Below are 23,891 nucleotides of genomic sequence, written 5' to 3'. Positions count from 1 at the left end.
GGGGTAACTAAAACAATCCAGAGATTGTTCTTTTGGCTTCTGGCAAGCTAAAGAACAAATCAAATGAATGAATGAATGAATGAAAAAATTCGTTCGATAGTTAAAATCATTCAGTAACTATCGATAGTTGAATTCATTCGATAGTTCCCAACACTAATTTATTTATTTTTTCATTTCCTTTGACAGGTCGAAAACGCAGTGCTACCACACTGCGAGAAACTTTGTCAATGAGCTCTGTTGAAATAACATTGTTGCCTAAGTCAATACAAGAGCTCTGTTGTTTGTACGCCACCTTCGAGATTTGATGTGTGTGGTGAAACTCAAGACACGAGTGTTGTCAATCATCTTGCAATACCACCTCATTCAATATTGCCTTCTACCATGTCAATCTTGCTGACAGCTCTGGAAACAGCAGCCAACTTCGCAATGAATGGCACATACTGAATGATTTGTCTTGTCATTCCCGGCTATACTTAAAAATCTGGTTGCGATTAACGAAATTAATAAAGAGTAATCTTTTGCAATGGAGACGATTTTGGGAATACGTGGAGATGATTTTGCTATTGTTGCTGCTGATACGACGCAAGCCCGTTCTATAGTTGTGATGAAGGAAGGTAAAGGAAAAATATATAGTTCGTTCTCTTCGCTTTGGTATCATTTTTTCTTTTATTTAGATGAGAATAAGATACACAAGATTTCCAATAGTCTAGTATTTGCAACAATGGGAGATTCTGGTGATACTGTGCAGTTCACTGAATTCATTTCGAAAAACATTGCACTGTACAAAATGCGCAACAACTATGAACTATCTCCGAAGGAGGCTGCACATTTTACTCGCAAAAATCTTGCAGACTACCTGCGCAGCAGAACACCCTACCAAGTGAATATGATGATAGCCGGGTAAGAAAAATATGTCTAATAATAAACAAATAGATGCATATACATACGTTTATTTAACTATGTTTGCAGCTATGATGAAAAGACTAAAAAATCTGCGCTGTACTTCCTCGATTATTTGGCCAATTCAGTAGAAGTAAAATACAGCGGTCAGGGATATGGAGCCATGTTTTGTCAAAGTATCTTTGATAGAGAATACAAACATGGACTGAGTAAAGATGAAGCCTATACTATTCTTGAACATTGTGTTAAAGAAATTCAAAAACGACTCGTTATAAATCAGAAAAACTTTAAAGTTGCTCTTGTGAATAAGGATGGTGTTACATCACTGCCCGACATTAAAGCTAAAATTGAATGTAATTAAAAATAACGAAAGACTATTTTGTTCTTATGAAACTTTAATAAAAAATAATATCCTGTAGTAAGTTTTGATAAATAATAAATTTAACTTGGGTGCAGGAATTAGTCAATAGATGGTGGCCAGTCTAAGTCAATTTCCTCTACATCAAGTGCAACGATATCAATACGCTGACCAATTATTGACGCAATGGATGGCGTTGTACGTCCGAATTCTCCGTGCACTAGTTCTTTTATATATGTCCCGGCCTGTGTTACAACATCAAGTATTAATAAATGTTTATTCTCTTCACAAACAGACGCTTTTAGGCTATATATACTGCGAGGCCGTGTAAGTAACGGTCGGCGATGTAGCACTCTTATAGGAGTTTTTTGTTGTATTTCAAATCCTTTTGTAACATTTAACATTTCTAAAATACCTACAGTAGCGGGCGAATCAAGTTGGCAAAGCGCGCGGTAACATTTTCGTTTTTGCTCTTCACCCATTTTGATGTGTGTCAAGTCTTCGCGTTTCACTATTTGAAGATCGCGTACAGACACTTTTTGGGAAGCATCTATGTTTGCTTTCATTTTGAGAGTTTGTTGTGAAGACATTGTTGTTCGAAAAGCATTTGATATTTCCAATACAAAAGGTCGACCGGCGCCAAGACACCGAACATCGACATCCTCCCGGCCACTTGACATGAAGTTTACTTTTTTCTGATCACTGCAACGAAATAGTTAAATAGGCACAGGTAATTGAATGATATGCTCACCAAAAATATGGTGCTATGTTTCGTATGATGATTTCCTCTATGCTGTCATCCATTACTCTCTTGCCGTTTAATACCCATGGTGTATGTGAGAGTTTTCGTGATATCTTACGATATCGTCCTGCAACATATGTTGTAGGCCCGTACACTGTAACGCTTTCCAATTTGAGTCCTTCATTTGGTATTGAAGGAGGGACTGAAAATGCATCTTTGAAAAGTTCCAAGCTTACCCTTGAAGGATTATACTTCTTTTCAATTAACGATCGCGATATTTGCTCCAGCTTTTGACCCTTTTTTGGGGGATAGGCTAAATTGTTGAGTTTTCTTAATCGATAAAGTATGGCTTCTTCTTGCGCGTGTCCCAAATTGATGTTTATCATAATACCGTTTTCGATGTCATAGGTTTTTTTGAGTCTCTCACAAATTGTGGGATTTATAATCAGTTTAATAGCCTCTTTTAGAGAGACATCTGGTGCACGTTCTTCATTAATATCTTTGCCGAATTTGTCTAAAAGAGCATACCACATCGCAAGTGGTTGCAATTGCAGCACTATGGGTATGCTGATAGCAAGAACAATACCATCACACTCATATTTAGCAATGTCGGTGCCTAATATGGAATCTATAAGCTTTTCTTTGAAATCAGCAGAAAATAAGTCTAAACAAGTTGGACACACATTTTCACGTTTCTTTTTAATAATGGGATCTGATGTGTTGTCTGATTCATCTTCATAACTCACATTAAGCTACAACGTTAAAACAAAATTATTAATATACAAACAATTTGTTTTCAATACTTCACAATTCCCTACACGCTCGAAGCTCTGCTTAAGATTTTTGTATTCTTCTCCACGAGCTTTTAAATGCCGCAATTGGCAAAATAGACATACACCGCACTCTTTGAGATAATCCACGAGTTCCTGGTTTTTCATGTTTATAATTTCAATGGGCGCTTTCAGCAAACACAACTGTGGATCAATCATTGTAAATTTTACCAAGTAGCGCAACTAACAGCTGATCGGTGAAAATTCGCACATTAACACGCACAGTTCTCGACTCAGTTTCAAACAAAAACTTTAGATTATTTAATTCAAATTTTAAACTGAGATAATCCTTACGAATTTATGTCTATAGAATATATAAGGCGTTTTTGTTGTTATTAAAACAATAGTTTTATTTATATTAAAGCTTTATCTTGTTTTTTTTTTTAACTTTGAAAAAACTCCGAACGCCATTCCTTCATTATATGACATTCGACTGCCTAGTCCACTGCCTTCCACTCATTCGCAACATAACCTCGACTTAAGCTGCCAAACTATATAGTAAACAATGGGATCAATCGTTGAATGACAACTTCCTGAACGCACCGTTTATTATTTTTGACCACTCAACGGTTTGGATTTTCAGTCAAATAACCGAGCATATACCCTTCAAAAAACGCGAGTACTCCATAAACAATATAAGGAATACTTCTTTGGGAGTATAGGAGTGTTCCAAAACTAATCTGTATTCATACAAATAATGTGCTCCAATTAACATTGCGATGTTCTAGGAGAGGAGTAGGTGATCCCACTCTCGCTTTGTTTATGAGTATCCAAAATACTTTCACTGTTGTACTCCATGGAGCACCCACAGAGGATCATATGCGAAAGTACTAAAGAGGAATTGTGTCGGAAAGAATTATCGGTGTGAATTTAATTAAAAATGGAAGTAAATGAAGAGGGGCAATACAACTTTTATATTTTTTACTACGAATATTTTTATGTTATTTAGCATTTGTGTGAATAAAGAAACTAATATTTCTCTATACTATAGTATGTATACATAAAAACAGTGCGCATTTTATCAGAGTTGCCATAGTAAAATTATTTGTATGCAATATTTTACTTTTGGCAACTCTGTTCGATCGTCATTGGGTCGTGATCACGGTCGTTAAAAAACGAGCAATGAACGGCTGATGGTGGTCCGAAAACGCATTGCAAAGGAGTATTGTTAGAGTACTCCAACATGAAGAAAATGGAACACGTAATCTAACAATTTTGCAGGGTATGAGTTCTTTGAAAGCGCCCGATGTCATGCCAAAGATGACGTCATGGGTCAACCCGAACACAGAACGAATTGCTCCCACACCACTGCATTGCCGATGCGCAGAAAGAAGCATGAAAGTACACCACTACCGACCAAGTAACGTCAAAAGCAGCTGTTTGGGCTGTCGTTCTAGAACAACAAAAAATATAAATTCCACTCGTACTTAATTTGCAAAAAAGATTTAAATTAACAACATCGTCCAGCGGAAATACTTATCAGGTAATTATTTAAAGAAGACCTACTCACAGTATCTCGAAACTCACATATAACTTTTGAAACTAACATATACACGACTTAACAAATGTTACGTCACAAGCCCAAACAAACACTGCACCATTGAATGCCCATGATTAGCTTTGTAACACTCTTCCATATTTCCTTCCTTATTTCAGTTTAAATGTCTCTGGGACCATTTTTGAGAACGCCGTTCACGGATTTGACTGGTTGTTTGATCAATCATCAAACTTATGAAAAATGTGGCAAGATGGAAATGGATATGATGGATTGTCTCGAGGCTTATGGAGTAGAAAGAGGTGAAAAGATGTGTGTCGATTTAATAGCAGATTTTAATGAGTGTGTTGGACTTCGAAAACAACTTTTAAGATTTCATGTAAGTTCTTGATAAAATGCTCTCAATAACATTTCTCTAGTCGAACAAAACCAACTTCTTTTAGGCAATGCGTGCTGAACGTCTAAAGCAGTACTATTTCGGAGATCGCAAAAAAGAAGACCTGTTTGCTGATCCTCCTCGAGTTGATGCTTATTAATATGTCTAGTTTTTCAAAGTATGTTCGTTTATGAGAATACCTGTGGGCATTTTAGGAAGAATATTGAGTTAATATTTTGCCAATAAATGATGTAAATTTAAACTTTGAAATAATTATTGTGGTATGACGACCAAGGATGAACATAATAATACGCTTTAACATGTTATTTTTCTGGGGCATTACGTGAGAGGGTGTGGAAATACTGCCTTTAAACACTTTCAAAGACTTTTTAATGAAGATGCTTACATCGAGATTATTTTAATGAGAGTCTTCGCTGTTTATTCATTCCGCGTGACGTCTTTTCAAGAGTTTCTCGATTTTATTAAAATAAAATAGTTATTATATTAATTTGTTGTCTTCAAGACCAAGTTTGTTATTTTTGTAAAATGTATCGGTAGGTGTATCATAGGCGATCCACACATTGAAGGCTTGACGTTTACGTTACATTTTTTTTCGGGCTTTCTTCGTTGAGCTGAAAATTAAAATAGGTCTAAAGGTTGGCTTCTGTGCTTCCTTCTGGCGTTTTGGCGGAGTTAGGAGATGCAATGCTTCCCTGACCTGAAGTTTTTTGCAGTGTTAACAGGAATCAGTGAGATTCGCTGGCGTGGTGCCATTTAAAAACCAAACGCGTTTTATATACATAACGGAACATAACGGGTATAAAAGAAAATTCTACATTTCAATGAAGCGTGATCCAGATCAATGTGATCCATATGGATCAATTGTTGTTGCATTTACATGTTAAATCTATATCCGTATTTGGATCACGCTTCATTGGAATGTGAGGAATATCACAGAATGTTCGTCTAGAGGGTGTCCAGAGCGATGCATGGCAGAGTATAAATGTGGCGGTCGGATATCAGCGAAAAATATCTCCTTGATGAATTTTGATTCTGAAATTGAAAAATAGTTATTTTAAACAGTTTCAGTAGTTGCGCTCTTCCTTAACAGTATTGTTTCTGACAAACTATCAGCTGTCAGTCAATATTGATCAACATCATGTCCGTTTTCAAAACACATTTTCGGATGCGCTTTGTTGTTGTTGTTGTTGTTGTTACAATGTTTCGCTCGACCTAATAGCTGCGACCGATCACAAATTGTCATCAATATCCTCTAACGGGAGTCCGAGGATAATTGCTGTTTCGTTTGTTCCACATTACAATTAAAGAGATGGTTGGTGTCATTTGGGGACACATTGCAAGCGGGGCATACATTGTGTATGTCGGGGTTGATTCTGGATATGTAAGAGTTTAACCTGTTACATTATCCAGAACGAAGTTGAGCCAGAGTGACTTGCGTTTCCCTGGGGAGTATACGTTCCTCTTCCGCAAGTTTTGGGTACTGTTCCCTAAGTACTGGATTCACCGGGCAATTCCCGGCATAAAGGTCCGACGCCTGTTTGTGGAGTTCACCAAGGACCTGCTTGTGTTTTTTTGCTTTATACGGCTGAGTTCTCAGGTGCCGTATTTCCTCAAAATGCTTACGGAGATGACTGCTTAAGTCCCTAGGCGGTGTTGGCTCATCAATCAGATGTCTGTTGGGATGCACACGTTTCTGGGTATTCAACAGAAACTGTTTGGTTAGCATCTTATTTCTCTCCCTGATGGGGAGTATTCTCGCCTCATTATGTAGATGGTGTTCTGGGGACATAAGAAGACAGTCCGTGGCGGTTCTGAGCGCAGTATTTTGGCAGGCCTGTAGCTTCCTCCAGTGAGTAGTTTTTAGGCTTGGCGACCATATAGGGGACGCGTAGCACGTAAACGGCTGACCAATGCGCTTTGATTCATTTATATAAAGGAAGTGTTTCAAATTGTCTCACCGTTTAAGCAAATATGAACCACATTATCGACAATTCAAATGTCAATTGCGACAGCACCTTTAAAATATGTATGTTTGTGTATACAAATATTTATTTGACATTCGTTCTTATCAGAAATATAATAACATTTTCCTGATAGGAATAATAATTTATTATAATTTCGGACATAAAAGTTGTTGAAGGAAGTTGATGTGTTCGCTTGAATACACTGTTTCAAAAGTCTAAAGGAACCTGCAGAAATAATTGAAAAAATTTTCCGAAAAAGGTAAACGTAAATTAAAAATTCAACGAATATGCAAATTGCACTTTGCGGAATCGAATTGCAATTTGTTAGATCGTTTGTTCTTTATGACTATAGAGAGAAATATTGTGACGGTTATTTATGATTACAAATATATATTGAAGTTAAATAAAAGCCAACCACCCCCATCCAGTCAAGAGAAGGATCTCCCTCCGACCTTCAGGCAACCTTCAACCTTGCTTCACGTGCGTCGCACTTCTCATATGTGCAATGCACTTGTAAGTTCTATCCATTGGCAATTTCAATGTTTACTTCACTTGTATTACCCCGCTTCATTTATATTGTCGCTGCTAAGTAACAAAAATGGAAAATAAACAAAATCCGTGTTATAAATTTTAAAATATTTGCAAAATGTTTCTTAGTTATATGAGCTCAGTGGACAAATAGTCATATCGAGAAAACCGGCGGACTATCATTCATATCAAGGTGTGAAAAGTAAATATTAACGTTTTGACATATGTATGTACACGCGGGTGCATATATGTATATAGGAAGTGTTAAGGAAAATATATGATTTGATACCAAAGTTGGAGATATTAAGCCACAATTAGTTCTGTGCAGTCATTCTGTCATGACTTTCTGATAGCGAATATACTGATATTATCTCTTGTAATAAAGACGACGAACTGATAAGTTGTGAACTTGATATGTGTTCTCACATTCAGTTTGTTCGAGGGTTAATTAGGATGCTATGAAATATCGTTTATACATAGAGATACCGCCATTTGGAAGTGTACAAATATTTGCCGGGAATATTGATAAGTATTGACATCTACATACGAAAATTAAACCCACAATATCATTAATTAAATATACACGAGCAACTCCACAAATCCTTTAACTTTTCTGTTCCTGGTTGCTACTCTGGACAGAAGAACTTAAAGCTTATATGCAGGACATGTCCATTTAGTTATCGAAATTCGGATTATATGTAATAATTGCTTTTAAAGGGCGAAATGATCGGTGGAGTTGAATTCCATGTGAAATCTTAAATACGAAGATGGAGGTGGTAATGTTAAATTAAAACATAACTTTTGTTTGGTATTAAAAGCCTCACTTGGGCCAACCAGACCCATGTTTTTGTTTTCTAGTTCCTTTAAAGTTAAAGGCAATAATTAGAAAAAGATGTACCTATTTTGAATAGCACATACCCATGACGCAATAAAAGCAGACAGCTGAAGTCACTATTAAAAAATATAGTAGCATTTGACAAAACTTGCCCTCATAAATTTCTTGACTTATCTAGGTTAATGCCTTTCTAAAATATGAAGTAACGTGGAAGAAAATAACGCCTGTGGTCTGTATTTCCTTTTTGCGGGGGTTTATTTTCTTTTCTTGAGGGGAAATGGAAAAGTTTAGGTCAACTGAACTGAATGGCTGAGTCTTAAGAGGATCACATCGTCTACAACTTAGGAATATGGAAAGATACTGCTGGCGTCAATGAGATGACTGACGATCCGGAACAATATCATGAAATTGCGGATGAGTAGGTATCTGGGAGGTTTGTAATATGAAAACTAGGGGTTGACATTTATCTATGTAAAACAAGCGTTGAATTAGGCTCGTTGGGCAGAAAGAGGAAAAAATACATAGCGGCAGAGGTTTAACAGCAATGATGCTTCAACAAATCAGAGGTTTTAATTTAATTGATGGCAAAAAAAGGTTTGGCTTATCCGCATTTTATCTTATACAGCTCTGGCTCTCCCTGGAAACATTTAGACAAACATGAAATGCTCCCACCCGATTGATCGAACCCGATAAACTTTGTTCTGACTTTCTCTATCTATTCACCTGCCTCTTCTCTATCTAACCCTCTTCCTCTCTTATTTCTTCTCCCATCTGCATTTTATAGTTTACCTTATTTGGCTGATTCAATTTCCCTATCCCTTTTCCTCTTACTCTTTCCCCTCTAGCTCCTATTAAAGCCTATCTCTCAATGCCTCTTAATCGTATCCTTATTCTTAATCTTTCTGTTAACCTCTTTTTACTACTTTGTTTCAAGCCATTACTCCTATTCTTACTTTTACTCTGACTCTCGATCTTTTTCTTGTTCTCTTTAATTTTCCGACTTCCCTCCATCTTCCTCTACTTTTTCTTCCCATTTCCTCTGTTTTCTCTTCACTTTTCTTTCATGCCCCCATTTCCAATATTAAGATATATCGAGAGTTGCTTTTTTCTGCACATTACATAACAGGTTGTAAAAACGTAGCAAAATAGTACCACAAACTTTCCCTCCTTACTACTTCAAAATTCATAGTCTAAATTTGAGGGCCGTCGAATTGTTGCTGTTGTGCTAATGACTTCATCTCTCTGGTTTTATTGCTTCATACCTATGTTTTGAGAACAAATTTCGAAAACTGTTTTTTTACATACATATGTATATTTGTTCTATGTTTTTGCGTCATGTTTCAATCTAAAAATAATATTTTTAACAAATAAAATAAACATAAAACAACTTAAAACTTACCCTGATTACTTTGTCTCCTCCTAACCTTCTTACAAGTGGCCACTCTAATTGAAAACGTTTACGATATAGTTGCAAAAGGACAAAACCATGAAAAATTGTAACTTGTAGACCTTTCGAAAAAGGTTCAGCCAATCGGAAGAAATTAACTTTCAAAGTTGTTGGTATTTTTTTGTGAATTCCATTTATTTTAATAACACTCAGCCAATCACGACTCTCAAATTGGTCGTTGGCTGCGGGTGGAATAGTTTTTAGTCTGGATGAAAAACCTACACCAATAAAGATAGTTCTAGCATTCTTTGGTGGAGTTACTTTGCTAAGGTCATTTTAAACTAGCAATAGTTTGCCTGAAATAAGTAAACAGAGTGAAAATATCAACTAGCACGAAAGGCTATTTGGTTGTTGTTGTTGTTGTAGCGATTAGGTTACTCCCCGAAGGCTTTGGGGAGTGTTATCGATGTGATGGTCCTTTGTCGGATACAGATCCGATACGCTCCGGTAACACAGCACCATTAAGGTGCTGGCCCGACCATCTCGGGAACGATTTATATGGCCACATTAAACCTTCAGGCCATCCCTCCCTCCCCACCCCCAAGTTCCATGAGGAGCTTGGGGTCGGCAGAGCCTCGTCTGTTAGTGAAACGGGATTCGCCGCTCGAAGGTGAGGTTGACAATTGGGTTGGAGAAGTTATATATTGCGCTACACAACCCCTTGAATCCCAAAAGGCTATTTGGTCCTTTCTTGTTTTAAAATACTGCATAAAATGGCATTAAAAATTAGCTCGTCGTTGGAAAATGTTAATATCACTTTCCTCTTACGAAATTATATGGGTCTGTGCGCCGTCCGTCTAGCGGTATTTTTCTCCTTTCGTTGCTCTCTCGGTGCTTTGAATTTCGAGTGAGGTTTTAAGTTTGTAGCTCAACAAGAAGTTATTTAGAAATCAATCATAAGGATCCCTCTGTTCTATATATGTATGTGTGCATGTATTTTCTAAAAATCTTTGAATATCTCGATACCTGCCCGTCTTTTATTATTTTTTTTTTTCATTGGTTCAAAGTTTCAGTTATCTAGATTATCGAAAAGTTACTTAAAACTTGACCGCTGAATTCCAAAAAGCTCTTAAATAGTACGATCCGTACGTCATCTAGCGAAAGTAATTGCATTGTCCTCGGACTTTGAAGTATGGGATTCAAGGGGTTGTGTAGCGCAATATATAGCTTCTCCAACCCAATTGTCAACCTCACCTTCGAGCGGCGAATCCCGTTTCACTAACAGACGAGGCTCTGACGACCCCAAGCTCCTCATGGAACTTGGTGGTGGGGAGGGAGGGATGGCCTGAAGGTTTAATGTGGCCATATAAATCGTTCCCGAGATGGTCGGGCCAGTACCTTAATGGTGCTGTGTTACCGGAGCGTATCGGATCTGTATCCGACAAAGGACCATCACATCGATAACACTCCCCAAAGCCTTCGGGGAGTAACTAATCGCTACAACAACAACAACAACAACGACTTTGAAGTATGTTCAAAGTTTCAGGACCCTAGTACCACACCAAGTTACTTAAAAATCAATTGCAAGGTTTCACAATTTTGAACTGCAATTTGCGGACTACATGAAAGTGGCTCATTACAAAGGAAGTAAAAAAAAAATGGTAGGAATAATTTTTTTTTAATCCTAATGCCTATATTTTTCAATGAATTTTGCGTCTCTTTTACAAATAATACGGTTTCAGTACTGGTGCAAGTGTGACATTATGAGGCATGTGCTGCAATTCACTTTCGAGTGAAATTGCGGGTTGTACGCGGTAAGTTTAAACCATCTAAATACGCAAATTCATTTGAAAGTGAATTGCCGGGCATGTCTATATATGGCCGAAATTTTGCACTGCCACGCTACATTCGTACATTGATTTTGCGCATATCTTTTAAACTATTTAACTAAAATAGGACTCTTTAAGCGCCTTTCGAAAGGATTCCAAAAGGCATTATTCTTTTTATTCAAATTTCGATGTGCCGTTCATGGCTTTAAAGTAATGGTGGATTTTGTTACACTGCCACGCTACACAATTTTGGAAGTGTGTTAAGATGTTACTACACTTTTTCGGAAAAATCTGCAAATTGGTACAAGGGATGCGATTCCCTCTCCTGTATGCCGCAGACAAGATATCAAGCCAAGGCCAGAGACCTGCCCAATCGTTATAATCCAATTTCAATATATCTTGTGGCAGTATTTCTGGCCACTGCCACGCTACAAAAAATACTGCCATGCTACATGTACGAATTATAAATATAGTTTTTAGAGTAGTTTTAGCTAAAGCTTTATGAAATCATAAAAAAAGTGAGACAGAGATAGATTTTCGATGATATCCTTTAATAAATGGTTGAGCTGGTAAACAATATGTTATTATACAAAAACGTAAAAATCATATTCGCAGCATATCTAATCTAATATATATTATAAATGGCAAAGTTTGGATGTTTAGATGTTTGGATGTTTGGATGTTTGTCCAGACGTTTGTCTTTGTGACTCAATCACGCAAGAACGGCTGGACCGATTTGGATAAAATTTTGCACACATATAGCCAATAGTCTAGCGTGGTCTCCGCCCCCTAGGAACAGTTATAATTTAATTATTATATTTCTTCGTCTTTGCGACTGAATCACGCCAGAATGGCTACACGGATTTTGATGAAATTTGGGACACAGACAGTAGTCTACTAGGGAATTTTTTTTCGAACATGGAAAGAGGGGTGGGGGTCCCACGACCCCTTCGAGAAATTATTTTTCAATAATTTTTACACATTATAACTTTACGTATACTGGCCTTCACCAATATCACAGACTCAAGGGGTCAAATAAGTCGAGGGCTTACAAAGTAAGCAGTGACACCCTCCGCCCGCCCCCTTTATCTCCCTCTCTGGTGTAAAATCTATAAATTGTTATAACTCAATATAAATTTTCTCCTAAATCAATAGTTTTTGGTATCTGGTACATACAGAACGAGATCTAGACAATTTTGGAGGAACGATCAGTGGTCCTCTCCTCTACTCCCGCCATCCGCCCTCCAGCAATTGTTTTTATTAGCACGCTTTTATTAGCTTTACCTGTATGTTTCTATGTAACTTTTTATTCGCTCCAATGCGCCTGCTGCCTTATTAACATGGTTTTATAATTAGCTTCACCTTATTTGTAATCCCGTAAGGGTCATATCGAGACCCTTCCGGGATCATTTCTGGATGGTTTTCGGGATCGGTCCGGGATTACGCCGGGGTAATTTCGGGACTTTTTCGGGACTATTTCGGGATCATTTTGGGACCCTTCCGGGATCATTTCTGTATAGTTTTCGGGATCCGTCCGGGATCCCGTCGGGGTTATTTTGGGACATTTTCGGGACTATTCCGGAATCATTTCGGGACTATTTCGCGATCATTTGGGGATCCTTCCGGCATCATTTCTGGATGGTTTTCGGGATCCGTCCGGGATCCCGTCGGGGTACTTTCGGGATCATTTGCGTACCTTCGAGAGATAAATTCTTGATGGTTTCCGGGATCATTACGGGACTTTTTCGGGGTTATTTTGGGTCCCTTTAGGCATCATTTCTGGATGGTCCTCCGGATTCGTCCGGCATCCCGTCGGGGTAATTTCGGGACTTTTTCGCGACTAATACGGGATCATTCGGCATCATTTCTGGATGGTTTTCGGGATCCGTCCGGGATCTCGTCGGGGTCATTTGGGGACTTTTTCGGGATCATTTGGGGGCTCTTCCGGCATCATTTCTGGATGGTTTTCGGGATCCGTCCGGGATCTCGTCGGGGTCATTTGGGGACTTTTTCGGGATCATTTGGGGGCTCTTCCGGCATCATTTCTGTATGGTTTTCGGGATCCGTCCGGGATCCCGTCGGGGTAATTTCGGGACTTTTTCTCGACTAACACGGGATCATTTGGGGACCCTTTCGACATCATTTCTGGATAGTTTTCGGGATCCGTCCGGGATCCGGACGGGGTCATTTCGGGACTATTTCGAGATCATTTGGGATACCTACCGGCATCATTTCTGGATGGTTTTCGGTATCCGTCCGGGATCTCGTCGGGATCATTTGCGGGCCCTTTCGGCATCATTTCTAGATAGTTGTCGGGATCCGTTCGGGATCCCGTCAGGGTCTTTTCGGAACTATTAGGAGATCATTTGAGGACCTTTCCGGCATCATTTCTGGATAGTTTTCGGGATCCTTTCGGGGTTCAGTCAGGGTCATTTCGGGACTTTTTCTGGATCATTTAGAGATGGCTTTCAGGATTCGTCCGGGAACCCATCAGGGTAATTTCTGAACTTTTCCGAGACTATTTAGGGATAATTTTGGGACCTTCCCAAGATCATTTCTGGATGGATTTCGGGATCAGTCCGGGATGCCGTCAGGGTAATTTTGGTATTAGGTGATCATTTGAGGACCTTTCCGGCATCACTTCTGGATGGTTTTCGGTATCCGATCAGGATCCCGTCGGAATCATTGCGGGACTTATTCGGGATCATTTGGGGTCCCTCCCAAGATCATTTCTGAATGGATTTCGGGATCTGTCCGGGATCCCGTCAGGGTCATTTAGGGGTGCGTTCGAGATCCCGTCAGGGTAATTTCGGGACTTCTTCGGGACTATATCGGGATCATTTCTGGATGGTTTATGGGATCCGTCCATGACCCCTTAAGGGTCATTTCGGGACTATTAGGTGATCATTTGAGGACCTTTCCGGCATCACTTCTGGATGATTTTCGGTTTCCGTTCGGGATCCCATCGGAATCATTGCGGGACTTTTTCGGAATCATTTGGGATTCCTTCCGGCATCATTTCTGGATGGTTTTCGGGATTTGTCCGGGATCCCGTCGGGGTTATTTCGGGACCTTTTCGGGGCTAATACGGGATCATTTGGGGATCCTCTAGGGGTCGTTTCGTGACTTTTTCTGTATTATTTCGGGATCATTTTGGGACCCTTTCGGCATAATTTCTTGATGGTTTGCCGGATCCATAAGTGTCATTTCGGGACCATTTTGGGATCATTTGGGGACCCTTCCGAGATCATTTCTGGATCCGTCCGGGATGCCGTAGGAGCCATTTCGGGATTTTTTGTTACTTTTCCGGATAGTTTTTGCACCCTTCCGGGATCATTTCTGGATCTGTGCGGGAACCCATCTGGGTCATTTCCGGACTATTTCGGGATCATTTTGGGATCCTTCCGGAATCATTTCTGTATGGTTTCGCGATCCGTCGTGGATCCCCTCGGTGCCATTTCGGAACTTTTTCTGGAGTATGTCGGGATAATTTAGGGACCCTTCCTGGATATTTTCTGGATGGTTTTTGAAATCCGCTCGGGAGCCCGTCGGGGTCATTTCGGAACCTTTTCGGGATCATTTTGGAACACCTTCAGGGATCATTTCTGTGTGGTTCTCTGGATACGTCTAGAATCGTGTCGCTGTCATTTCGGGTTTTTTTGGGACTATTCGGGGAACTTTTGGAGACCCTTTCGGGGCATTTCTAGATGGTTTTCGGGATCCGTCCGCGATAGCGTGGGGGCATTTCGTAGCTTTTTCTGGATAATTTCGGGATCATTTGGGATCCTATCAGGTTATCAGCTCATTTAGTTCATTTTTTTTACTCAATTACAAAAATAAAATGCATTAGAAGAAAACAAAATTTTAAACAGATAATAAGCAGGCTAACGCGAATAGCGCATATATATTTAAATTTCTCCTTGCGGACGGGGCCGCGGGTAAAGGCTAGTATTTACATATATAGGGACGTATATTAGTTATATCCTTGTTTGGAGATGAAAAAGGAAATTACTTTTTTCTCCCGCGTTTGTATTTGGTAGGCACTAGAAATATTGGATATTGGCTTCACATTTGAAAACAACAGCAGTTTTCGATTCCGCGTTGATCGTTTAATTTGTTCTGTTACTTCTGCAGCCGCTATTTTTGATAGAGTCATGGATACAGCGCGCATAAGCTCAGAAGCGTTGTTAACTAAAATATCACGCGCTCTAATGTGCTGAAAAAATTAGAAAAAATTTGGGCCCTCACAGTTTTCTTTTTAGTTGGTGATTGTGGAAATGCTCTACTTTCCGCACCGTTTTCCCCACCGCTTTGCCGAGTCTTTTTTGGTAGTTATAAACCTGGCGTATAATTTTACCTGTTGGAATTCCCTTCTAACCTGGACGACTTTTTTGCTCTACATTTTTGTACACTTTTTCGTGTGGCTTCACATCGCTTCTAGTAGTTATTTTGCTGAGCTTTGTTGAAGCGAATCTGTAAATTTATAGCTTATTGAAAAAAACTATATACTTTTTGTAAAATCACTGCTACGCTACACTGTTTGACCAGTTGGGATATTGCCGTTTTCCTCCATTTCCATGATATAAATCTTGCAATTCTCGTTGTTGTTGCCTTTGCAAGTTACTTCGAACACTACATTACTTTGTTGTTGCTGGTCTAATGGGCTTTTTGTTTTTGTGAAGCATGTCGCTAGTGTGCAATTCGATTTTTAGGCTAAGCATAAGTTTGGTTTTTGTATAATGTTTGTGAAATTTTCAGAGAGCCTGGGAACGAATGTGACGCTAAAGTATCTTTTGGGTTCATTTGTCATATATGTAGTTGGTGATGGATTTATTATATTTTGCATTTCTATTATTTTTTGTTGAATTAAGTTATTGGTTAAGTGATCTGGGTAATTATTTTTCTTTAGCGTTCTTTTAGTTAATTTAATGTTGGCGTCGTGAAATTTGGGATGACTTATTGTCAGTATTTTGTGTATGAAGTTTCTCGCAGTATTTACTTTATATTTTTTAGGTTGTGAGGATAGGAAGTTTATTAGGCGTCCAGATGATGTAGGTTTGGTGTACCAGTCTAATATTATATTGTTGTTGTTCTTGTGTATTCGGACATCGAGAAATGGGATATTGCCGTTTTCCTCCATTTCCATGGTGAACTTTAGTCTTTCATTATATTTATTAAGAGTTTTTAAGATGAGTTCCGCGTCATTTCTTTTGATTATAGCGAATATGTCGTCCACATATTTCACTAAAAATTTTATGTTTGTGTTATTTTGTTGTTTTAGTTCTGAGAAAGTATTGTCAAGTATTTCATCCATTACTATATCTGCAGTCGTCGGGGAAAGGGGGTCACCCATGGGAATTCCAAATGTTTGAGTATAAATTTTATTGTTGCAAACGAAATAGTTGTTGTCCTTTAGGCAAAAGTCTAATATGCTTTTAAATTTATTCTTTGGTATATTTGTTGTTTCTTTAATTCTGTCCCATTTTTTCATTATTATTTTCGAGGCTAAAGTGGTCGGTATATTAGAGAAGAGAGACACAACATCAAACGACACCAACACATCTTCATCACATATATTTACATTGGATAACCTTTCTTTTAGGTCATACGCATTGTTAATGTTGTATTTCTCAGATATTAAAGTTTGGAGAACTTTTCCAATATGTTTGGACAAATAATATTACGGAACATTAGTGGACGATACAATAGGACGTAGCGGACATTCAGGCTTATGTGATTTGGGTAATCCATAAAGTCGGGGGGCTATGGCTGTCGAGCTTGTCATTTGTTGCTTTTCTTTTGCACATATGAGTTTTGCCATATGAAGATCGTACACAATGTTGTTGTTTTTCTCTGTAGAGTGTTCGTTGGATCATTACGAATTACCTTGTAAGTTTTCTTGTCTCCTAGTAGCTGGTCAATCTTTTCGTTGTATTCCGTTTTGTATAGAGCAATTATTTTATTCCCCTTGTCTGTGTCTGTGATAATTATGTCATCTTTGTGAAGTTTAAGGAATGTTTTTGTTTTCTTGTATGTTTCAATTATGAATTTTTCTGCTGAGTTATGACGTATGTTTCGCTTGTAAAGTAAAATTCTGTTGCTTAATTTATTTCTTGCTACTTCTTTATCCTTTTCATCCTCTATTGGTTGAAATATTTGTTCCATTTCAGCTATCGTGCGTATGGGTGAGAAATTTTGGTTTGTTGTGGGCAGTGTAAATTTTCTGCCTAGTGAGAGGAGCCATTTAACCTCTTCGTTCTGTTGACGAACCAGTCGGTGTTTATGTTGATTCCCAGTTTTCGTAATTTTTCGCGCTTAAGATCATTTATTTTTCCTTTAAGTTCTGTTTCTTTTCCTTTTCTAACCTTTTCGTGTATTAAGTTTTGTTTGGTGATAACCGCATCGAATTCCTCTTTTGTCAATTCTCGATGTATTTGTTGCTGTGCATTGCGTAGACTGTCATTGGTAGCTTTTATATCGATGTTTGTTTGTGTTATTTCTATATTTAATATTTTTTGTAGGAAATTTTGTTTTGTTTTTTCCATTGTTTGTGTTACTTTTACGGAAGTTGTGTTAATAGTTACATTTTTTACTGAGTATGTTAAGTGGTTTGGAGTTAAGTCGTATCTCTTACATTCTAATAGAAACTTTAGTTGTTCTCTTTGTTTCGCTAATTTGGCTTTCTGCTTACTGTAATGCTTCAGATACATACAAATGTTTTCGCCATATTTATATTCATATGCTGATAAAAGTTTTTCATTTTGCTGGTTTGTTGTTTTTGTTCTTGTTCTTGTTGTTAGAGAAAGAGTGGCTTATGGATACTAATTTACCGGCAGGCTTTCCGGATGTGAATATTTTCATATTTATCCGATCAGTTAATTTATCTAATTTTATATATAATAAGCTGGTCTGATCTATTTATGTGGGGTGCGAATAAGACAAAGCTTTTTCCACCTTACAGCTCAACGTTTCGCTAAGATTTTCTTAGCATCTTCAGGAGCGTAACTGTAAGTTTATTTAGAAATCCATAAAAAAACACAAAAACAACATTAGTAGGTGTTACATATAGGTGCACAAAGTTTAAAACACACATTAAACATTTATATCTAACTTACACTGAAAATGGGAGATTTTTGTTACATTAACACCATCATTCGTGGTACTCTTGTCATACTAAACTAAACTATAAACATAACAAATAAGTCGCGGCTATTTCATCGGTGTCTTCTTTCTTGTTAATCGTATATTCCCTTTTCTGCATTATACGTAGGCTCTCTAAAGTATATCTCGTCTTTTCTTTTCGTTCCTTATCTAGTATTCTTGTGTTGGCAAAATCAGCTGTGCGGTTGTTTGTTATTGCATGCTGTGATAGTGCTGTGCTGTGTTTTTGTTTTCTTATATCAGCCTCGTGCTCTGCTAGTCTGGTGCTTAAATTTCGCTTCGTAGTCCCGATATAAATCTTGTTGCAATTCTCGTTGTTGTTGCCTTTGCAAGTTACTTCGTACACTACATTACTTTGTTGTTGCTGGTCTATTGGGCTTTTTGTTTTTGTGAAGCATGTCGCTAGTGTGCAATTCGATTTGTAGGCTAGGCATAAGTTTGGGTTTTGTATAATGTTTGTGAAACATATTTGTGCACAGCAACAAATACATCGAGAATTGACAAAAGAGGAATTCGATGCGGTTATCACCAAACAAAACTTAATACACGAAAAGGTTAGAAAAGGAAAAGAACAGAACTTAAAGGAAAAATAAATGATCTTAAGCGCGAAAAATTACGAAAACTGGGAATCAACATAAACACCGACTGGTGTGTCAACAGCCTCTCACTAGGCAGAAAATTTACACTGCCCACAACAAACCAAAATTTCTCACCCATACGCACGATAGCTGAAATGGAACAAATATTTCAAACAATAGCGGATGAAAAGGATAAAGAAGTAGCAAGAAATAAATTAAGCAACAGAATTTTACTTTACAAGCGAAACATACGTCATAACTCAGCAGAAAAATTCATAATTCAAACATACAAGAAAACAAAAACATTCCTTAAACTTCACAAAGATGACATAATTATCACAGACGCAGACAAGGGGAATAAAACAATTGCTGTATACAAAACGGAATACAACGAAAAGATTGACCAGCTACTAGGAGACAAGAAAACTTACAAGGTAATTCGTAATGATCCAACGAACACTCTACAGAGAAAACACAACAACATTGTATACGATCTTCATAAGGCAAAACTCATGTGCAAAAGAAAAGCAACAAATGACAAGCTCGACAGCCATAGCCCCCCGACTTTATGGATTACCCAAATCATATAAGCCTGAATGTCCGCTATGTCCTATTGTATCGTCCACTAATGTTCCGTGTTATTATTTGTCCAAACATATTGGAAAAATTCTCCAAACTTTAGTATCTGAGAAATACAACATTAACAATGCGTATGACCTAAAAGAAAGGTTATCCAATGTAAATATATGTGATGAAGATGTGTTGGTGTCGTTTGATGTTGTGTCTCTCTTCTCTAATATACCGACCACTTTAGCCTCGAAAATAATAATGAAAAAATGGGACAGAATTAAAGAAACAACAAATATACCAAAGAATAAATTTAAAAGGATATTAGACTTTTGCCTAAAGGACAACAACTATTTCGTTTGCAACAATAAAATTTATACTAAAACATTTGGAATGCCCATGGGTGACCCCCTTTCCCCGACGATTGCAGATATAGTAATGGATGAAATACTTGACAATACTTTCTCAGAACTAAAACAACAAAATAACACAAACATAAAATTTTTAGTGAAATATGTGGACGACATATTCGCTATAATCAAAAGAAATGACGCGGAACTCATCTTAAAAACTCTTAATAAATATAATGAAAGACTAAAGTTCACCATGGAAATGGAGGAAAACGGCAATATCCCATTTCTCGATGTCCGAATACACAAGAACAACAACAATATAATATTAGACTGGTACACCAAACCTACATCATCTGGACGCCTAATAAACTTCCTATCCTCACAGCCTAAAAAATATAAAGTAAATACTGCGAGAAACTTCATACACAAAATACTGACAATAAGTCATCCCAAATTTCACGACGCCAACATTAAATTAACTAAAAGAACGCTAAAGAAAAATAATTACCCAGATCACTTAACCAATAACTTAATTCAACAAAAAATAATAGAAATGCAAAATATAATAAATCCATCACCAACTACATATATGACAAATGAACCCAAAAGATACTTTAGCGTCACATTCGTTCCCAGGCTCTCAGAAAATTTCACAAACATTATACAAAAACCAAACTTATGCTTAGCCTACAAATCGAAATGCACACTAGCGACATGCTTCACAAAAACAAAAAGCCCAATAGACCAGCAACAACAAAGTAATGTAGTGTACGAAGTAACTTGCAAAGGCAAAAACAACGAGAATTGCAACAAGATTTATATCGGGACTACGAAGCGAAATTTAAGCACCAGACTAGCAGAGCACGAGGCTGATATAAGAAAACAAAAACACAGCACAGCACTATCACAGCATGCAATAACAAACAACCGCACAGCTGATTTTGCCAACACAAGAATACTAGATAAGGAACGAAGAGAAAAGACGAGATATACTTTAGAGAGCCTACGACGAGATATACTTTAGAGAGCCTACGTATAATGCAGAAAAGGGAATATACGATTAACAAGAAAGAAGACACCGATGAAATAGCCGCGACTTATTTGTTATGTTTATAGTTTAGTTTAGTATGACAAGAGTACCACGAATGATGGTGTTAATGTAACAAAAATCTCCCATTTTCAGTGTAAGTTAGATATAAATGTTTAATGTGTGTTTTAAACTTTGTGCACCTATATGTAACACCTACTAATGTTGTTTTTATGTTTTTTATGAATTCCTAAATAAACTTACAGTTACGCTCCTGAAGATGCTAAGAAAATCTTAGCGAAACGTTGAGCTGTAAGGTGGAAAAAGCTTTGTCTTATTCGCACCCCACATAAATAGATCAGACCAGCTTTTTATATATAAAATTAGATAAACTATTTTCTTTATACTAAGCTAAACATTTTACGAAGAAAATAATTCATTAAATAATTATTCACCTTTTTCTCCGATGCTGATTTTTTCTTCAATTTTCCACCTCAGAGTTTTTCTTTTTAAATGGGTGATGTATCAAATATAGAAAATTTTAAATCAAAGATATATAGTGTTTTTACGTGATTTACGAAATAAAGTTTTATAGCAAGTGGTGTTTTACGCAATATTGGCAAAAAGAAAAAAAAAGTTCGGTATACTTTATCGCGATTTCGGCCATATATATGTATATCATTGTATATTCTAAAAAAATTTACGAAAAACAAGAATTACAATCCAGGTTGTTAAAAACAAAGGAACACGTTTTTATTTCGTCTAGTTTTTTTTCTTTTTGGCTTTACGGTGTTTCTCTTTGTTTTTTTTCTGACACATGAAAATTATCTATATATTTTGAAAATTTACTGCAAAAAAATGTAGGTAATCACTGTGCTAGTGAAATTAGTTAACCAAAATACACTTTCTAGTTTGTATTAATTATAATTTTTATTTTGAAAAAATTTTTTGAAAAATAAAACTTTCAAAATAAACAACAACATGTCAAATAAAGATAAAGTTCTTCAAGCATGAAAATCATACCAGTGTCATATATGTAGGTATGAACAAATTTTTTGAAGTGTGAGTTGTCAAAACTTCAAACACATCGCTTATGTTAAATTCATCCGAGCTGACGTGGAATGCCCCATATACATTTTCAGTTTATATAAGTGATCTGAGAACATTTTCTTATTGTGATATATTTTAAAACTGAGCAATGACGGAGACGTTGCGTTGTCTTGTTCACAATATTCACATAAAAATGAGTTCATAGAGTCATCATGAAACGCATAAGTTTATAACTATCTATAAACGTAATATTAATTATTTTATTGTTTTATAATATATAAATATATGTATAGATGCATATGTATACATATCAGTGATATTATTAACACATATATATGTATGTACATATGTACATACTTGACTTTTACGTATTTGATAATTACATAAATTTTTTTCTCTTTATCAGTCCAAATACTCTGGCACACCGTGTTTGATTACAAAAAAATCAAGCCACAGGCTCAATGACCTAAAATCTTATACAAAAGGCAGAATTTACATAAAAAAGCTGAAGGAAACAGCAATTAATCAGCGATAGATCGAAATGACCGACCGTCAACTGCAAAATTGTAACTCCGGTGGCCAATTTATGGATCGAGGACGCATGAATCAAAATGGGGTGGTGCAACCCCTTTTAACGGGTAAGCTTACATAAATATGTATAAGTTGATATATGTGGAGATTGAAACCACGTTTTAATTTATAAAAACTTTAAACTATATTTTTAAATGCGCCTACATGCATATATGTAATACTCCTATATTGCTAATAGAAAGTGTTCGCAATGTGTTTTGAATTCGAAATCAAAACAAGACAGCCTATACAATTTTTGTGATTGTAGCAGCATAAGTGTGACAAGAAAAAATTCAAATTTAGGTACATTCGATTATTGAATACAAATACAATAACGTTTTAAAAGCAATATATCGGCACTCTGATGTTTGGGAATGTACCTAGCCTTTTGTAGCAATATAGGAGTATTACATATATGCCTACATGTATGCGTCTGTTTTATTTTAAATTTTTCACAATAATGAAAATTTTTGAAAATTGAAAAATCAATATTGAAAATTAAAATATTGATAAAACATTTTAAAATTACAAAGTTCAAAGTAACTAAAATACAAAGTTAAATAAAAATAATAAGAACCCTCCATTAAAATGAAAGAAAAATTTAACATTAATTATTGCAGGTTTTAATCTATCAATAGGTATAGTTTTAGTATTATTATCTATTTCAAGCTTAAAACATTTTTGGTCTTTTTCCACAATTTTGTAAGGTCCTTCATATGGTTGTTGTAATGAATGTTTGTTAATGACTCGAACAAATGCAAATTTACAAGTTTGAAGATATTTTGGAACGTAAATTCCAGTATCAGAATCTTTATGATGACTTAAATTTGATCCAACATTTCGAAAATGTTCACGTAAATTACTTAAAATTTCAGTTGATGAGAAATTTTTAGCTGATGGCACAACAAGTTCCCCTGGCAAACGTAAATTCTGACCGAAAACCATTTCCGCTGGTGTAGGCGAAATATCTTCTTGTAAATAGATCGCAAACCAAATAATATGACAGGTAACTCGTCATAGCAATTATTCGTGTCCTCTCTGGCTATTATAGTAGTCTTTGATTGTCTATGAAACCTTTCAACCATACCATTTCCTTGAGGGTGATATGCGGATGTTGTAATTTGGTGACTACCAAGTAATTTAGTTAACTCTGAAAACCATTTCGATGTAAATTGGCTACCTTGGTCAGTTGTTATCTTTAACGGAACTCTAAACCGAGACATATATTCTCTAAGAAACTTATTCGCAATTGTAGTTGCTGAAATATCTTTTAATGCATATGCCTCAGGCCAACGGGTAAATCTTTCAATAATCGTTAAA

At 36.8% G+C, this 23,891-nt stretch overlaps 4 protein-coding genes across 8 annotated transcripts in view; 3 read left to right on the top strand and 1 right to left on the bottom strand.

Annotated features, from left to right (window-relative positions):
* The first annotated feature begins 417 nt into the window (after nucleotides 1-417).
* Nucleotides 418-1,340, top strand: Prosbeta4 (Proteasome beta4 subunit). The gene is made up of 3 exons (XM_067770168.1): nucleotides 418-614; nucleotides 675-900; nucleotides 970-1,340. Exons 1-3 carry the CDS (start codon nucleotides 524-526, stop codon nucleotides 1,259-1,261), a joined length of 609 nt encoding a protein of 202 aa, XP_067626269.1. The 5' UTR covers nucleotides 418-523; the 3' UTR covers nucleotides 1,262-1,340.
* On the bottom strand, nucleotides 1,278-2,985 carry Pus10 (Pseudouridine synthase 10). The gene is made up of 3 exons (XM_067770166.1): nucleotides 2,819-2,985; nucleotides 2,010-2,752; nucleotides 1,278-1,960 (listed from the first exon to the last, which is right to left on the bottom strand). The coding sequence occupies exons 1-3, from the start codon at nucleotides 2,936-2,938 to the stop codon at nucleotides 1,360-1,362; spliced, it is 1,464 nt and encodes a 487-aa protein (XP_067626267.1). The 5' UTR covers nucleotides 2,939-2,985; the 3' UTR covers nucleotides 1,278-1,359.
* Nucleotides 2,986-4,155: 1,170 nt separating this feature from the next.
* Nucleotides 4,156-4,963, top strand: ND-15 (NADH dehydrogenase (ubiquinone) 15 kDa subunit). Its single transcript, XM_067770165.1, has 3 exons — nucleotides 4,156-4,313; nucleotides 4,487-4,704; nucleotides 4,769-4,963. Exons 2-3 carry the CDS (start codon nucleotides 4,492-4,494, stop codon nucleotides 4,859-4,861), a joined length of 306 nt encoding a protein of 101 aa, XP_067626266.1. The 5' UTR covers nucleotides 4,156-4,313; nucleotides 4,487-4,491; the 3' UTR covers nucleotides 4,862-4,963.
* Nucleotides 4,964-6,771: 1,808 nt separating this feature from the next.
* The window catches only part of Naprt (nicotinate phosphoribosyltransferase), a 56,449-nt gene continuing 39,329 nt past the window's right edge, over nucleotides 6,772-23,891 (top strand). For 3 of the 5 annotated variants that reach the window (XM_067768938.1, XM_067768939.1, XM_067768934.1), the window contains exons 1-2: nucleotides 6,772-6,945; nucleotides 22,408-22,639. In XM_067768938.1, coding sequence (XP_067625039.1) covers nucleotides 22,543-22,639 — 97 coding nt within the window. In that variant the 5' untranslated portion in view covers nucleotides 6,772-6,945; nucleotides 22,408-22,542. Of the gene's footprint in view, nucleotides 6,946-7,269; nucleotides 7,408-22,107; nucleotides 22,247-22,407; nucleotides 22,640-23,891 lie in introns of those variants that run through there. The other 2 variants (XM_067768937.1, XM_067768935.1) reach the window with 2 other exon arrangements.

This window comes from Eurosta solidaginis, chromosome 2, assembly GCF_040869045.1.
Source record: "Eurosta solidaginis isolate ZX-2024a chromosome 2, ASM4086904v1, whole genome shotgun sequence".
NCBI classification, from domain to species: domain Eukaryota; kingdom Metazoa; phylum Arthropoda; class Insecta; order Diptera; family Tephritidae; genus Eurosta; species Eurosta solidaginis.
This window is presented reverse-complemented; position numbering and strand designations above follow the sequence as displayed.

Excerpts from the sequence above, each read along its gene's own strand:
- Prosbeta4 (XM_067770168.1), top strand. The coding sequence starts at position 524 with ATGGAGACGATTTTGGGAATACGTGGAGATGATTTTGCTATTGTTGCT. Across the intron at positions 615-674 it reads TATAGTTGTGATGAAGGAAG|ATGAGAATAAGATACACAAG; the intron begins GTAAAGGAAAAA and ends TCTTTTATTTAG. Across the intron at positions 901-969 it reads GTGAATATGATGATAGCCGG|CTATGATGAAAAGACTAAAA; the intron begins GTAAGAAAAATA and ends CTATGTTTGCAG.
- Pus10 (XM_067770166.1), bottom strand. The coding sequence starts at position 2,938 with ATGAAAAACCAGGAACTCGTGGATTATCTCAAAGAGTGCGGTGTATGT. Across the intron at positions 2,753-2,818 it reads TTAAGCAGAGCTTCGAGCGT|CTTAATGTGAGTTATGAAGA; the intron begins GTAGGGAATTGT and ends TTAACGTTGTAG. Across the intron at positions 1,961-2,009 it reads AACATAGCACCATATTTTTG|TGATCAGAAAAAAGTAAACT; the intron begins GTGAGCATATCA and ends ATTTCGTTGCAG.
- ND-15 (XM_067770165.1), top strand. The coding sequence starts at position 4,492 with ATGTCTCTGGGACCATTTTTGAGAACGCCGTTCACGGATTTGACTGGT. Across the intron at positions 4,705-4,768 it reads AACAACTTTTAAGATTTCAT|GCAATGCGTGCTGAACGTCT; the intron begins GTAAGTTCTTGA and ends AACTTCTTTTAG.